General features: G+C 52.1%; 1 protein-coding gene across 4 annotated transcripts in view; it reads right to left on the bottom strand.

Moving 5' to 3' along the window:
* Window positions 1–5,304: 5,304 nt before the first annotated feature.
* MAPKAP1 (MAPK associated protein 1) overlaps window positions 5,305–17,488 on the bottom strand; it is a 231,184-nt gene continuing 219,000 nt past the window's right edge. For all 4 annotated transcript variants that reach the window (XM_082656563.1, XM_082656562.1, XM_082656565.1 and 1 more), the window contains 2 exons: window positions 12,763–12,860; window positions 5,305–6,922 (listed from right to left, as the gene is read on the bottom strand). In XM_082656563.1, the coding sequence (XP_082512689.1) occupies window positions 6,797–6,922; window positions 12,763–12,860 (224 nt within the window). In that variant the 3' untranslated portion in view covers window positions 5,305–6,796. The remainder of the gene's footprint in view (window positions 6,923–12,762; window positions 12,861–17,488) is intronic.

The raw sequence follows: 17,488 nt of genomic DNA, 5'->3' as shown, positions 1-17,488 counted from the left end.
AGGCTGAGCTCGCGGGGCCCTGGGAGAGGGTGGGAGGCCTTAAATGACAGATTAGGGGCGATTTTGCCCTTTTCCACTCACTGCCCTAGGGCCCCCTCTAGCCAGTGGCCACCTGGCCCAGCTCAGGGGACATGAGTCTTCAGGGGCAGCGTCCTGCTTCTGAATGAGGAGGGGGCACCCCAGGGGCAGGACCCTGGGACCGGGGTGGGGCAGGCAGAGCTGGGGTTCCTGACCCAGCTGCCCCTCCGCCCACCCCCCTCTGCTCCAGGCACCGTCACAGAGAGTGACACAGCCCCAGCAAGTGACTAGCAAAACCCCATCCGCCAGAGGTCACGGTGAAGGAGGGCCTGGCACAGCTGGTGGTGCTGGTTGGATGCCGTCCCCGGGAACCTGGGGTGGGAGCTGCACCCTGAACCCGCACCTCCGAGATGAGCTCTCTTACATTCTCCACGTTACAGACAGGGCTACTGAGGCTCAGAGAGTTGAAAGCTGTCCTCGGTCACCTGGTTGACCAAGGCAGGGCCAGGATTCCTGCTGGGGCTCTATGACTTCAGGCTGTGGCTGCGTCCTGGTCACCCTGAGGAGGTCCCCGGCCCCCTCTGGGTGGTGAGAGCTGAGAGGCCCAGCAGGCAGCCCCCCGCCCCAGCCAGGCCAGGGCAAGAAGACGGGCTCAGCCTGGCTCAGCTCTGGTCCCAGGAGATATCGCCAGCCAGGCCAGGAAATGACCACTCGCTGCCTGGAGGCCACCTCCCAGCCGCAGCACCTCCGGGAGGTCACTCATTGGCAGTTAAAAATCTACTGTGACTTGTCAGAAAAATGAATAAATGGGCACATTATTTTTTCATTCCAGACCTCAGTATCTGTTTGTCTAATCAGGAAGGAGAGTGGGGAAGTCGGCAAGGGCTGCCGTGCACGGTTTATGTAAGTTTTCCTCTGTCAGAGGAGTTTAAATGGGTAATGAACAGGCCGTGGTGATTTGAAATATAATCCCATTACGCTGACGAGATTACAGGCCTTCCAGACTTCACAAATCACTCTGAGGGCTTTTATAGCAAACACCACCCTGTTGGGATTTTGCATTTAAGCAGAGGTGTTTGGTGGGAACACAACATGACAGGCTTAACCTTTCCCTCTCCTGGCTGCCTTTCCAAAGAGCAGGATCCTCCCAGCGGGGCCTCCAGGGAACCTTCAGGATCAAGGGCATTTGGGCCACATCAGCCGAGATGGAGGCCCAACAAGGCTGGGGACAGCTTGTTTTGATGGGGGGCAGGGAGCAGGTGGGAGGCGGGAGAGCCCTCCATCACTTCCCAGCTGCATGGCCTCAGAGGAGGCTTCTCTTTGCCTCCATTTCCTCATGTGTAAAATGGGGATTAGGTGGGCATGTGGATGGACTGAGAAAGCGGTTAATAGAATAGTAACTAACCTATTCTGAGAGCTTAATAAGAGGCACTGATAAAAGAACAGCGTCAACTTAACTTTACCTTTGCCAGTGTGGGAGGTGTGACTGTGGTCCTTCACGATGTGATTTTGGGGGTGTGTGGGTGGATGTTTTCAATTCAAACAGTGATGTATTTATTTCAGTGTGCACCAGAAAGCGTATGTGCTGCACGCCAAATCCGGGACTCCACGGCCATTCTTGTTTAGGATGAAGTTTAAGGTAGAGAACAGCATTAGCCTGGATCAGTATCAGGGGAAATATTTCACTGTAGATGAGGTGCTCTCTTGGGGCGGCCTGTGAATGGGCACTTTGGGGAAGCACAGTGTCATCTCATGGTGGCAGACACTGAGACTGTTTCCCCAACATTTGTGACTTCCCATCCTGGTGGTCGCACCTCTCTGTCCCCCAGGTGACTGATTCTGGCCAATGAAATGTGAGTGAAGGTGGGAAGGGACCTGTGTGCCACTTTTTTGGGGTTTTTTAAAGATTTTTTTTTGATGTGGACCATTTTTAAAGTCTTTATTGAATTCGTTACAGTATTGCTTCTGTTTTATGTTTTGGTATTTTGGCCGCGAGACATGTGGGATCCTAGCTCCCCGACCCGGGATCAAACCTGCACCCCCTGCATTGGAAGGTGAAGTCTTAACCACTGGACCACCAGGGAAGTCCCCATGTGCCACTTTTGAACCACAGTATCTCATTGTTGCTGCCCATTCTCCAGCCCTTCTGTCCCCCACCTGCGCCTTTGTGGAAGCCCGAAGGCGGCTGGACCACAGCTGACTCTGTGAGATGGGAAGTAAGTGCTGTGTTAAAGCCACTGAGGTCTTGGGGCTGTTAGTGTCACTGCAGCCCAGCCATCCTGCCTAGTAAACTCATCCAGTCTTCACAAGGCCCCTTTGAAGAAAGTATTATTGTCCCCATCTTACAGAAGAGGAAACTGAGGCTCAAAGAAGTAAAGTAGCTCATCTGAGGACACACCAACCAGGAGAGAGCTGGAATCTGAACACAATCTGCCCGACCCCAGGGTCTGCTCTCATAAGAGGGCACTCAGTGAGTGTTCGCTTCACAGAATCAGTTGGTGAGGAAGGACAGGGTGGGCAGAGCCGCAGGGTCTGACTCTGGGACTTGGACAGGGTGCAGGCTCGCAGCATAAGGCCCCCAAATCAAGCCGTCTGTCCCTGGGGCAGAGGGCCCAGGCCCGGCGCCGGTGTGCCCTCCTTCCTGGCACTGAGGAAGCTGGTCTTGGCACTGCCACGGCAGTTTATTTGGACTCTGGAACTCAAGGAGGGGACAGCTCGGCACAGCCGGGTCCCCCCTCAGGGGGGCACCACTGGGGAGAACATGGCGTTCGCACAACCGGACTAAGCAAGATGACAGATGCCAACATCATGTGGCCGTTTATCAGGTGTTCACACACCAGGTCCTGTGCGTATATTGTTTCACTGAGTCTTGATTCCAGCCCTGCAAGTTGGCGTCTTCAGCCCATTGTACAGACAGGGACCCCGCGGCACAGAGGAGTTAGCCCCTTACGCGGAGCGAGTGAGGCCGGTGAGGAGGGGCTGGGATCGGGACCCACACCTGGGAGGGGCCCCTCAGTCCTCAGACGACTGATCCCCACGGGGCTCTGGGACGGATGCCGCTGCTTATGCCCAAGGAGGAGGCTCAGCTCACAGGCCAGGGTGTGGGGGGCTGGGGTCTGATCCCGGGTCTGCACCCTGAGCCCTCTGACCCTGAGATGGGGAGACCCTGCTTTTTTCTTCTCTTCCTCCCGTTCCTCCCTCTGGAAGGAGGAGAGCAGCCCTGGCAGCACCGGCAAGAGTCAGGTGGCAGGAGCTGTGCCAGGAGCCGGGGGGCCGGTCCTGCCAGGACTGCCATGGAGGCCGTGGTGGCCCCTCGGGGATGCCGATGTGGGTACCGGGGAGCAGGCCGGGGGTGGCAGGGCGGAGGCGCAGACCCCTTCTCCCCACCTCTGGCTCCCCTCCCCAGTCACGGGGCCCCTTCTTCAGCCTCCGTGGCAGCCGCCATCCTCGCCAGCTGGGAAGCTCAAAAGCTGTTGATGCCGTGCCCGGTGGTGAAGCCACAGTGTCTCCCTCCCTGGGGCCACTGGGGCGGGGGCTTCCTTCTCCCCTGAGAGGCCACAGCATGTCAAGAAGCCACAACTGCTCGCTCAGCAGGGCTGCTGCCTCCCCACCTCAGGCCCCCAGGCTCCCACCGCCCGTCGCTGTGCCTGGCACTCACCTGGCTCATGCTGGTCCCCACAGGGCTTGCATGGCGCTCACTGCAGTGGGGCCTGGGGGTCACCTGCCAACTCGTGATCTCACCAGACTGTGAGTGTCGTGATGACCAAGTTGGGTCTTTGCTCCCCCCTGTCCCAACGTTTCCCAGTCCCTCACCTGGGGAACCAGGGACCTGAAGGGGCAGCTGGCAGGCTTTAGGGACATGACAAGGGAGGGCACAACCTTCCAGCTTTTTAACCCATGGAGAGAAGACTCAGACGGATGTCAACATGGTCTCCACACAGCTGAGGGGCCCCCGAGGCAGTGGGGAGACTGGTCCCGGAGACCAGGGAGGAGAGGGGTTAGGAGGTAGCTGCCGTGCCCGGTGGGAAGAGGGACCTGGCATGCAGGGCTGGCAGCACAGGCCCGGGGAGTCCTGGCCAAGGGGGACCAAACAGGCCAACAAGCACAAGCACTGACCTGAATGGCAGTGCGCCCTGTTGCTGGAGGTCTGCAGGCTGAGGCCCAAAGACCCTGGGAGGAAACATACATTTGCTGCTCCGGGGAGGAGGCTGGACCAAGCGAGCTCACAGTATTCCTCAACTCTTAGCTTCTTGTTCAGATGCAGAGCAGCTCCTGCAAGTTTTGGAAAACAGAAACCACTGGAAGGAAGTTTGGGCTCACTGTGATTCTGAGACATTTAAGACATTCTCTAGAAGGGTCTGCAGGGACCACCTACTCCAGCACCTGCATTTATAGATGAGGAAACCGAGGCCCAGCAAGGCAGTGCCCGGCTCAGGCCCGCAGCCGCTAGCCATGGAGGGCAGGGCCCAGAGGCTCAGAGCACGGCGCCGTTCAGTCACTCTCGCTGTGTCCCAGATGGAAGCTGGGACCCTTCCAAGCCCCAAGTCCTCAACCCTGGAATGGAGGTAGTGACAGGACCTGCCAGAGGCTGGCTGCGGGATCACCTGTGCCTGTGCATACTTATGAGGGGTCGGCACCCAGCCTGCCCTCAGGTGTTGGGGGCTGCTCAGTGGCCAGCGGAGGCCAGGGCTCATCAGGCCACCCAGACTTGGCAAAGTCCCCATCCTGAGTTACCACCAGGTCCGTGGGGGCCACACTGGAGCCAGGTCAGGAAACGCGCTGGAAGGTGGAGGCGTGGCCTGCTAGGTCACTTGGGTGTAACCTGGATGTGCTGAGCTCCTGCCTTGTACAGCTGGGCCCTGGAGAGACAGGTGGGAGGTGCTCACAGTCTTACCTTAAAGTCCAGGTATCGGGTGTGAGAGGGGCCGAGGAAAAACTGAATTTAAACAGTCTCGATATTTGGTGGACCTGGGCAGTGGTTAGCGCTCCCCTTAAATTATTCCTTCAAGTGTGTGTTTCATGTAAATTGCACATGTGCTGTATTTCAGGACATGAGAATGGTGTTGATTTTGTAATTGAAGGAGGTGATGATTTCAATGTCACCCTTGAGTGAAGAGGGTCATCCTGTCTTGCTCAGTATTAGAGGCCCACAGTACATTTCAGAGCTGCCTGGCACCACATCAACTGCTAGCAAACGTCACTGCCCAGAGTGATTCATGGCGGTCACCGCCCTCAGCAGTATGTGCGCAAGGCTTCAAGAATTCAAAGAAATACGTAAAAGAAGGTGTTTATGATTTTTATTTTAATATTGAATATGTCACAAGATTTAATGACCAAATTAGTCATTTACATTTTTCAAAGATATCTAAATATAAAATTGCTAAAAATTCAAATACAGATAGCAAGCTACAAATAATATGTCTTTTGTTTCTGGGGTGGATAGGAATGGAAGACATTAGAAAAGGGTGCTTCTGTTGGCTGGACAAAGATCAGAATGAAAGAGGAATTCATTAGGTGCCTCTGTGCAAATGGACCCTCAACTGTGAGAGGCTGTTTCAGCCACGTCGCTTCCTGTACAATGATTTAAAAAACTTTGAAATGCAGGTCCTCAATGAAACCTCAGTCCACCATCTTGGCCAGGGCCAGTGCGAAAGGACGTCACCCTGGGAGGGACCCTGGAGAGGCTGGCGAGGACCACAGAGGCATCAGGTGTGGCCAGAGGGGTGGTGTCAGCAGATACCTGATTCCTTGCCCCCCACCCCCTGGGAGCTGGACCCCTGGCAGCAGCTCCTCCCGCCCCGCAGTCTCTGATGCAGTGAAAGCAGCACTTCCTTCCTGCTCAGACCAGGGGGCAGGCACTGTGAGGAGAGGAGAAACGGAGCCGAGGCCCCTCTGAGACAGCACAGCAGAGACTCTTCTGAGTCCAGAAAAAATCCACATGCGGGTCCAACTGTCAGCTGAAACTTAGACTTGTTATTTAGGCAACAGAAGAGACCACTTCTGGCTGGGAGCTCAGTGTGACCCCCACTTCTCCGAGCCCCGAGCTTTACACGCAGTCCTGCCTTCCTGAAATCAGAGGTGCTGGGATGAGCCGAGGAGAGGAGGCTTCTGAAGGGGAAAATGGCGCAGCCTTGGACACACATCACTCGGTCCCCTTCCTAACTTTAGTAAGATACTATCCTCAAAGCAATGCACTCATTTAAACAAATGGCATAGTTAAAACTATTGACTAAATCCTAAACATTTCTTCTGAAAAATCGAGCCATAGCTTTTCCAATCTGCCTGTTCAATATGGGAACAGATTTTAAAGAGAATAACATAATCAATCCTCTGCCCCAAAGAATGGTCCATCATACCAACCATGATAAAGAGTTTATTAAAAGGAAGAAAAAAAAAAAGAACCGTACATTTTTGTTCTTCGTTTGTTTTGAGAATTTGATCAAGTTGCAAGGACGCGTCTGGGCACGGCTGTGTACATCTCCGGGCGGGGCCGCCAGGCAGCGAAGATGGCTGCGCAGCTTGTGGCTCCTCTCGGTGTCGTCCGGCCCCGGGCACTGCTAATCAAAGCCATTACCACTCAGGGTTTGGCCCCGTGGCAACGTCCCCAGCTCTGTTCTAGGGGGGTGCCCCCCCTTCCCCAAGAGCCCACCAGCCCTGTCCTCGTGAGCCAAGGGCTGGCCTCCCCGAGGACCGCAGGACACAGGGTGGGCTCTAGGGACACCTGGCCCTGGCAGGCAGGCTCTGAGCTATGGTAACAGATTGAAGCTGGAGGCCGGTGTCATTGTTGCCCTGATTTCTTTTCCTTCTGGAAGCTGAAGCTTGTACGTCTGTTCAGTTTTCTTTGTTTTTGAGCAAAATAGTCAGCCCGGGCAGTGCTTGCTCGTGATTCCAGGATGTAGTTAACCTAGAAAGCAAGACAACATAGCCCGTCACTTGTCAGCCACTCTGCTCGCCTGGGATGAGCAAGGGAAGGGCCCTGCCCTGGGCTGGGCGCCCTCCGGGCCCAGTGTCCCCCTGTGCATGGCGTCCAGTCATCACGGCAACCCCGCAGGCTGTGACCGGAGCCCACTGCACAACGGGAAAACACGCCTGGAGAAGACACGAGGCTGGTACAGGCCTTTCAGCCAGTGGTGGAGCTTTTCTGATTCCAGAGCCCGTGGTCCCTCCCAGAAGAAGCCTGTGTACTGGGCTTCCTGGTTCTGCCCCCAGCCTGCCGTGTAGCCCTGGGCTCGCACATAACTCCTCTGAGCCCCCTCTTCCCTTGTCTGAAAGACAAGGACGTCACAGGGATGAAAACCAAACCAAAACAAGGCTCTGTGTTCAGCCTCCCACCAGCAGGTACAGAGGTTCCAACTGGGGTATTTTAATGCTCACAAGCACCCCACTAGCTACGGCTCATTTGATAAAAAAGGGAAGTGAGGCTCAGAGAAGAGGACCAAGCTGCCCGGATCACCGAGAGGTCAGGGTCAAAGCCGGGAGAGATGCCGTGGAAACTGTGCAGGATGCACAGCCAGCTGCCTCCCAGGTCTCCACGTTGCTGCTCCCACCTGCTTCTCTTGGGGTATTTTCAGATTTCCCCCCCATGCTGGATGGTCACTGTCACCATCACCTTTGGCACTGAGTACCTGCCTTATCTGAGCCTCACCCCATGTTTGGTTCAAGGGGCAGAGGGAAAATTAAGACTTGGTCCCTGTCCCAAGGACCTCACGGCCTAGTGAGTGTCCAACAGAACAAGTGTGACAACAGATACACAAGGAGCAGAAAGGAATGGGGAGAGTAACTATCGGGGACATGTGGGGCAGGGAAGGCTTGTGGAGGGGATGAATGAGATGGGTTTTGAGAGACAAATAGGAGTTTGAGGTGTACAAGGGGTGGGGAGAATCAGCACGCATCAAGGCACAGCCGTGGAACACAGCAAGGGGGTGTCCATGAACTGCAGAAGCTTAGGGATCAGTCAAGGTGAGGCAGGGAGGAGCCAGGGAAGGGCAGCAGTGCCGTGATAAGACCTGCACCTGGTGCGAGGATGAGCCCCTGGCTGGGTGGTGGTGGCGGTGGCAGCAGCAGCAGCGTTCGGAGTGCTTTTCAAGGATTGAGTCATTTAACCCTCACAACAGCCTTAGGAGACGGCTGCCATTGTTATCCCCATTGTACAGAGGAGAAAACTGAGGCACAGAAATGATAACGTCATTTACTCGAGGTCACAAAGCTAGAAAGAGTACGTGCCAGGACCTGGACCAGCTCTCCAGGCCCCGGGCCTCCTCAGAGGCCCCCACCCCCTCACCTCCTAAGACTCGGCTCCTTCCGCTGCCCCAGCTGCCCTCTGGCTGGGCCTTTCTGAGAACAAACACTGTTTCTCTTCAACCTCAAATATCTCAACGTTATGACTAGAACCCTGAATATTCCTGGCTAGAGAAACGAGCTGCCCCCTCTGTTGATTGTACTCTGAGGGCCACGTGTCCCGTGCCTGGAGCGGGAGAGGCCTCTGCGGACTGAGAAAGAACCAAGGTGCTCCGGGGAGGCAGTGCGGATGCCTCGCCTCGCGTGGGGCTGGGGCTCTGCCACGGTGTCCCCTCCAGACTTTCTGCTCTGATAGTCGCCGGCAGCAGGCGTTAAAGGCTGGCGTGTGAGTACAGAAGGCTTGACGCGCTCGGCCCACTGCCTCGCCAAGTTACCAGCTGAGAGCAATAAATCATGAGGCCTGCAGGGCCAGGTGACGATTTGGGACACTAGAGACAATGCATGGAAAGAAGAGGTTTATCATTCTCAATAAGAGCAATCTTTGGGTTCGATTGTTTGCACACTCAACCAATCTACTGTTTTCAGTGTATTTTTGGCACATGTAACTTGACAAAAGCATTTTAAAATGATCCTCAACAGGCCAACTATTTCCTAAATTTATTATCTTCAGTGCTTTGTGATAATCACATAGATAATTTTAATGGAAGATTAATGTAATAGTCAAAAGATAAAAACGCTCTTTGGTCTGCATTAGCTGGTTAATATGCTGTGGCTTAAGACTTGCACAGTTTTATGCACTATAGAGTGTCTCACTTTCAGTGCATTTTACAGCTTAAGGCATAAAAATATAGGGAGTTTTCATGGTCAATGAAGTCACAGCCTCCATCACTCGATCACGAGAAGAACCCAATTTGAAGAGACCAATGATTCCTCTGAGATTCACCTCGAAGCCTGCAGAATTAGAGGCCACGCAGGGCTTAGCTCAATCCCATCTCGGGTGGGAAGGGGCAGGGCAGGTCTGGGACTCCTCAGCTTGGTTCAAGATGAGGCTTCACCTGTATGTGCTCTGTGGCCTTGGGCCTCTTTTTCCTCGTCTATAAAGTGGGGATAATAATGTCTACACTGGGCAGGGCAGTTGCAAAGATGAAATGAGATAATGTACATAAAATGTCTTGTATACAGTCGGTGATCAATAAATGGGTCCTATGGGGAAAAACACAACGAGCTAAAAATAACTTGGAGAGTTGCCTGCTTGTAATAGTTTCTTTGACATTAGCCTCTGGTCCTTATTTCCTCCTTTCAGTTGCAGACACTGGTCAGAGCCCAAGCTGTGGCTCGTCTAAAGTTTCAGTCTAAAGCTCTTATTTTATGTGAAACTCCTCAATTCTAGAACCACCAGATGTATTACTTGCGTCTAAGACCGACATGAGAAGAACCTCTGATGGCAACATTTCTACCAAGTGGGGCCTCAGTCACTTGGTGTTGGTGCAAAGCCCCACGAAGACATTGGGAATGGCAAATTGGGCTAAGTATTTAAACTGCTTTAAAAATCAGAGATCGGAGACGTGAAGTTTAATCTTCCATCAGGATCGCGATCATTAGCTCTCTAAATAAATCAGGCTGGGACTTCTCCTGGAGTCTTGTGCATGATGTAATATTTCTACAAGCATTTTCATATGAAAACAGACATTTTAGGAAAGGCGATAGGCCTTGGGGATTTTGCAGAAAAGCATCTGCTTCGAGGGAGCATTTGGTCCTGGAAAATGATTTCTCTGCACTTGTTCTTCCACAGTCTTGCAGTGAAGTCATAAACCTGTGTTTCTGTCATCAATCTGCTGTTGTGAAAATTATTTTGATGTCAAACACAGGATTATAATTTTACTAGAATCCTTCTAGTAAAGTCCTTGAATATTTTAATGCTGGCTACAAAAAAAAAGGCCAGGACTTCCCTGGTGGCACAGTGGTTAAGAATCTGCCTGCCAATGCAGGGGACATGGGTTCAAGCCCTGGTCCGGGGAGATGCCACATGCTGTGGAGCAAGCTTGTGTGCCACAACTACTGAACCCGTGTGTCACAACTACTGAAGCCCGCAAGCCTAGAGCCTGTGCTCTGCAGCAAGAGAAGCCACCGCAATGAGAAGCTCACACACTGCAACGAAGAGTAGCCCTCGCTCACTGCAACTAGAGAAAGCCCGCAGGCAGCAACGAAGACCCAATGCAGCCAAAAATAAAATAAATAAATTAAAAAAAAAAAAAAAAAGGGCCAGCCCTGACGGAGTAATGGAATATTTCTCCACCTGGCCCCGGAGTGCGGCACACGCTCCCTGGGTCGTCGGGGGATGCGGTGGCCGGTAACTCTTAGCTCGCTGCCTTCAGGCACTCCAGGTGGGCACTGTCCCCTGCCTGTTCCAAGGGGCTCCGATCCGGGGTGGTCTATGAACCCTCTGCTTTCCATCCAACTGGTCATGCTACTCTGTCTTGGCTCTAAACTGTCCTCCTAGCAGCTTTATTCTTTTAATTCTTATCTACTACTTTTGAAAATCTTTTGAAGCCATGAGGACTTTGCCTCAAAACGTTTCTGTGAAACAATTCCATTTCATCGAAATCTCCTGTTCAGCTCCTTAAGTCTATGCACACCTGGGAGGTTAGGAGCACAAGTTCTGGAATCTGCCAAACCGGGGTCAAGTTCTGGTTCTGCCTGTCACAACCCTGGCTAAGTTACTTTTTTCCTGAGCCTCAGTTTTCATCTAGAAAATGGGAATGACCTCATAGAGGTGTGAAGGTTCCTTGAGACAGGACAGGTAAAGTGCCTGGCCCAGGTCCTGCACTTTGTGACCCCTCAGTGTATCTTAGTACTTTTATTACTATTACTTGATGACATCTACTCTTAAGAAGAGAACGAATAATCACTTAGGTAGTTTCCCCGTACCATTTAATATTTGCTCTAGCAGCTAATATTAGCCTTATGGTGGGGTAGGGCAGGGTAGGTACCATGATCCTTATTTTACAGGAGGAGAAACTGAGGCCCAGGGAGGTGATGTGACTGGTCAGAGTCACACACAACCAGGGGTGGAGGAGCCCCCTCTGGCTTTAAGCTCTGTTCTGCCAAAGCAGTTCTGTTTTCTTTATCTGGTCATTCTACATAAGATTTGGCTTGGAGAAAGGATTCTCAGTTTGGAAGAGTCTGCAAATCACTAGACCAGGGCTACTCAGAGTGTGGTACACAGACGGCATCCTCTGCAGCACCTGAGAGCTTCTTAGAGACACAGAATCTCGGGCCCTGACCCATATTTCCTGAACCAATGAGACCCCACAGGAGCTTTTCTCACTCCGACCCCACTTTGCAAGATTCTGTGTGGCTTGGCCCCTGCAACCTCTCTGCTCCAGACACACAGGCTTGGGTGCAACCTCCCAGCCACACCGCACTCGCCCTGCTTCTCTGCTCCACTACAGGCTGCTCTCTCTGTGAAATGCCTTTTCTCTCTCCTCACCTGGTAAAATGTGTACTTTTCCATCCATCCTTCAGGGCTCAGCTCTCCCTGCCTCCCTACCCCCTGTACCAAGTCAGTTTACTCTTTACACACCGATGGGGCACCTTGTGACTTATTTAACAGTCTTTTTAAAAATATTTATTTATTGGCTGTGTTGGGTCTTTGTTGCTGTGTGCAGGCTTTCTCTCTAGTTGTGGCAAGCAGGGGCTACTCTTCATTGTGGTGCATGGGCTTCTCATTGCAGTGGCTTCTCTTGTTGCGGAGCACGGGCTCTAGGCATGTGGGCTTCAGTAGCTGTGGCACACAGGCTCAGTAGTTGTGGCTCGTGGGCTCTAGAGCGCAGGCTCAGTAGTTGTGGTGCACAGGCTGAGTTGTTCTGCAGCATGTGGGATCTCCCTGGACCAGAGCTCAAACCCGTGTCCCCTGCATTGGCGGGTGGATTCTTAACCACTGTGCCACCAGGGAAGTCCCTCTCTGTAATTTTCTTAATGTCTCTTTCCTCTGAAAGAGGACAAGCTCGCTGAGGGCAGGGACTGGGTCTGTCACTGCAGTATCCTGAGTACTAGCCTGGCACACAGAAGGTGCTCCGTGAGCACTATTGAGATATGGTAACAGACAATTCTAGCATCAAGCCGGGATGTTTAGAACAGGTTAATTATCGTGATTACTTTAAGGTGTCTTCAAACAATAACCATAATTTCCTCAGAGTCTGTTCCAGGAACCTCAAGGAGCTCCTGAGTGGGGTTGGAGGGAAATAAATGGTACGTAAAAAGAATGAATAAACACATGAAGAAGGAGGATTATCGGGGGACTGGGAGGAAGCTGAAGGGGGTCCTGGCTGGCTGAAGCAGGTGCAGAGCAGCTGACCTGCGGTGTGGCCCAGGCCTGGGTGCTCAGCAGCCGGGTGGCCCGTAGGCAGTGCAGTGACCCTGCAAAACCGGCCCGGGAGCCTCGTGCAGTGCTGGGGGGGAGCCGGTCCTGCATACGCTGGGTCTGGGCCAAGAAGGAACACTCACCTTGAGCACGATTTCATTGACGGTAGCAGCGTCAGATTCAAAGTAGAGGTGTTTATAGTCGTGATTGCTTAGATACGTGAGTTTAAATATCGCGTGACCTAGAGGGAGAGAGAAAAGGCAGGGTTGAGGGGGCTCTGGCGGGTTACCTTGGGGGAGGCCCCCCGTATTCTCCTCTCCCCTTGTCATTTCAGTTCCAGCGAGAGCAAGTGGAGGCTGCAGGGCTGCAACTCTTCCCAGGAGTCGTTCACCTTCTCATCACAGGTGGGGAGAGAGCAGGCAGTAAACAACAGATCAAACGGCTAGTTATGTCCCATTCCACTCTGAAGGGTGTTCCGGGGACGCCAGATTAGGAAAGCTCTACAGAACTATTTCTACATAATAGTCGCATGGAAAAGGTGGTATTTTTTAAGGCAAAAGGCCAATTAACTCCAAATTATTTCTCTAAAAAGAACTGTGCTTAAAGTCAAATAAATGAGCAACAGGAAGGAGGAAGGCCGATGGTAACGCTATTACCAGGTTCTCCGTAGCCTGGCTCCTGCTGGGAGGGGGAGTCCTGGTCATGTGATCCCGCGTGGAGGCTGCTCCCAAGGCCCAAGGCCCAAGGCCTCTGGTCACTTCCACCCTGGAAGGACGGGTGGACTGGGGGCGGTGGGGGGCGTGGAGAGGCTGCTCTAAAGGCTGCCATGGAAAGCTGGCACGTCACAGAGCAGACTGACTCAGGGGGTCTGACCCCCTGAACACACAAACCACCCCCAGACCCAAATGCTTTTGTAACCCTTTCCTACCACCTTCAGGGCAACCTTGTCATTTCTGGAACTGCTTCTTGGTCTAGCCTCACCTCACTTCACCACTCTCAGATGCCACATGCCAGCCCAGGGCATTGCACATACCCACCTGCCCACGCTTGGGATGTCCCCTCTCATTATCCTGTCTCCAAAAGGTCAGCCAATGCTGGGTACTTTAGCTCAACTGGCACCTCCGTGGGATACATTCCTAGGCACATTTCTCACGTGGCCTCCCACAGTGCTCGGCCCGTCAAAGAAACCTGCTTACCGTATCACGCCACCTGCAGTCGTGTCCGCACCCCCTGTGCCTGTCCTTTGGGCCAAACATGCCAATCAGATTCCCTCCTCTAAGTGGAGACATAGGTGCCCGCCGTCCTCACTCCCATGTGACGCTCTCCCTGGCCCATCAGCTCATGCTGTCCTTGGGTTCTGGGAGACCCCTGTGGACCTCCAAGAAAGTCCTCTTTCTCCTTAAGCTATTTTGAAGTTGGTTTCCATTACTGGCAACCAAAGGAGCACTGCTCCAGAGAGACGTGTAGTCAGAGCTCGGTAAACATTCCCAGACCAAGGAGCAGCTGGTGACGTCTCTTACCCAGAGGCTTCCTCCTACCAGCCTCAGAAACAACTCCTTCTTGTCTTTTCTGCAGACTTCAGTGCTTGTGAGATTACAATTCAGCATATCCTTTCTATTAGCCCTTCTCATCCGTTGTCCTTTTAATTGAAGCAGTGGCTGGTCATAGTTATTAATAACATATCACCCATATTACTGTAAGTTCACCTCTTTCCCAGAGAAATCTTCCTGGAAACTTTATGTACAGTAGCTAATTCTTCAGATCTTCAAAAAGAAACTGATACATGCTGTACGTTTGTGGCCAGAAAAGTTAAGCTGCTGGTATTTTATCCTGGAAACATCATTATGATATACTTTCTGACTATAAATTCAATATTGAAAAAATTAGCTAATAATTTCTGAAAAACCTCGCTTTCCGTCATTTGACAAATTTAGCCTGATTCTAAATCGTGGTACTAAAGTGTTAGAATTTTTAGCTGAAAGCTAATCATTCTGTGAATATATAAATTACTTGTTTCTGAGAAGTGAATCTCACATGAATGGATGTATCTGTATGTATGGACGTGAGCGTATGTGTGTATTCTTTTATCTTTACAGGATTCAGCTCAGAATGTCAGAGCCTTGATGGTGATCTCACTGTGCGGAAGAACAATGCAGATCTCTCTGTTGGCCATGCTGTGACCAAGCAGAGCCGTCTATGAAGGTCACAGGGCTGTGAAGGACAAACAGAGACACCCCCTCCAGGAGGCCTTACTGCTGACACCTGGCCGTGACAGACACAGACACCAGTGCCTGCAGCTAAAAAGGACCAGAAGGTCTTAGGGAGGTCTGTGGACCCGAAGCTTCGGGGTTCACTGACCACTTTGATAAGTGATCTCATGGACTGTCTATACCACCTGCTCCCGCTCGTCACTGACAAAACAAAACCCAAACCTCAAGATAGTAGAGCATGTTTCGCCTGAACAACTGGGACACCATTAAAAACCTGTCCTGCACTCTTTAGGAAGAGCCAAATCTACACATGGCACATGTGACATGCAGTCTGCAGGGGCCCGGGAGCCTCTGGAAGGAAGCCTCCACACCATCCCCTGGATGGTACGGGCTCACAGAGGGGAGGCCTGTGGTTCATCTGCACACCAATCATAGGACGAAAACAAACTAATCACCCCACATCGCGTGTCCGGAACGGCTGCATATTTGGGTCAGGTGACTACAAACACCCCCCCATGTACTGTGCTGAGCTAGGAGGCTGTGTGTGTCCTCTGCCTGTCCCCAGCACTCTTACCAGACCCCCAAGGAAGAGGGAAGCAAGTCAGAGTGATGAAGAGTTCCAGCCCTGACCATCTCACTGAAGCCTCTGACTTATCCGTCCTTTCCAGAGACAGCATTCACATCACTGAGGGAAGAGGAGACAGAACACCATCTGGAGAACCTGTATCAGGATTCAACAGCTCGGCCCTTTTGTAACTATTACAGAGCCACAGATAGACTATCACACAGCTAAAAACCGGGTGCGGTGCGGTGGGACAGCTACAGCAGACGGCCCCTTCCTGCTCTGTGGGAGGACTTCGGAGGGAGAGCTCTAGTTAACTCAGAGCCACGCTGTCACTCGTGCTGGAGCCACGGAGCATGGGGCCAAGGCACGCCGAGAGTTTTTGCTGTGAGGCTTTTCCCCTTGCTCCAGGGATCCCTGCTTTGCTGGGTGGCCAGAGGAATGAACACCAGGAACACTGAGAGACAAGTATGATGAGCATGACGAAGAAGGTGATCCCAGGGAGATGCTGTGGAGACCCCAGGGGAGGTGGCTGGCCTGGTAGCGGGAGGGCCACTAGAGACACAGCTTCCTGGAGAAGCCAACGCCTGACTGAGCAGTCTTAGAGGAGGAAGGGGGGTCAGCTGGGTAAACGTGGGGTGGAGAAGGATGTGACAGGGCGAGGACAGAGCGTGGACACACACACGGGGGCGAGAGGCAGCACGCCTCCGAGCCAGGGCTCCGAGCAGGCAGGTTCACGAACAGTGGGCGGGCAGGAGGTGCTGTGACACAGGGCAGACTAAAGGGCTGGAAACACTGGATTCAACAGCTGAGGGAGCCACTAGTGGACTGTAAGCTGGGCAGTGAATGGTCAGATTGGGCTTTTGGGCATTCACCCTGGCTCACCAGGGCCTGGAGGCAGGGGGACCAGCTGCCACAGTCATCCAGGTAGGAGCATATTCAGTTTTGAGCTAGACAGGAGTAAAAAGGATGCTGAGAAGGGGACTGACTTGAGAACTATAGGGAAGGTAACAGTGGCAGGACTTGGGAATTCTTTTATAAGAGTTAATAAGCAGAATTCACACTTGTATAATTTCACCTAATCCAAAGCCCATATATTAAAGTGTAACAAGTTAATTGACCTCTTTCTGGAGATGGATCTATCAATAAACATGAGTGGTTTATGCTATGTGGTAAATTTCCACCAGAGATGTCTGGGAAGGAATCACTGGCATTTCAACACCAGCTGAACAGAACAGGAACACAAAGTGAGAGAAGTCTGTTATCAAAACTTTACCAGCCTCGGGCACCTCTAGGCTCACCTCAGGTAAAGGAGGAAGATGGGGGGGCGTCAAATGTCCTCCTCAGCTGCAGCCCATCGGGGCATCTGTCCTGGGGTGTTAGAGGGAATCAGAGGTGGGCAGGTTACCCTTGGAAACTCAAAGAACATCAGCACCTTTCACAGGGAATGAGTAAGCCATAGGGGTAAACTGTCTTTGTAAAAATGCCAGTTGAGAAAAATGATCCAGGCATGCCTTGTTTTGTGGTGCTTTCATTTATTGTGGTTCGCAGATACTGCATTTTTTACAAATTGAAGGTTTGTGGCAACCTTGCACTGTCAGATGATGGTTAGCATTTTTCAGCAATAAAGTGTTTTTAAATTAAGGTGTGTAAATTATTTTTTTAGACATAATGTTATTGCACATTTAACAGACTACAGTATAGTGTAAATATAACTTTTATATGCATTGGGAAACCAAAAAATGTGTGTGACTTGCTTTACTGTGGTGGTCTGGAACCAAACCTGCAATATCTCTGAGGTGAGCCTGTGTATCAGTATGATTTAAAAGAAAATACAAAGTCTAATAATGCAATTAGTCCAAATTATTTTGTCTGGGTTGTTAAATTCTGTTTGGAAATTGAGGCATAACAAAAGCCTGGGATGCAGAGGGGGAAAGTGTGAGTGCTAGTCAGAGACTTGGGAAGAAATCCAGTTCTGCTGTGTTCTAGTGGTGGGACGGTCAGAGGCACTGTCCCTCCAGAGGCCAAGGTTTGCCCGAGAGGAGACAGCATCCATCAGGCATCTCACATGGCACTTGGAAACAGCGGGGGCTCAAT

This window comes from Grampus griseus (assembly GCF_964374135.1).
Source record: "Grampus griseus genome assembly, chromosome: 6".
NCBI lineage: Eukaryota > Metazoa > Chordata > Mammalia > Artiodactyla > Delphinidae > Grampus > Grampus griseus.
Note: the sequence above shows the minus strand (reverse complement) of the source record. Positions and strands in the feature narration are given on the sequence as shown.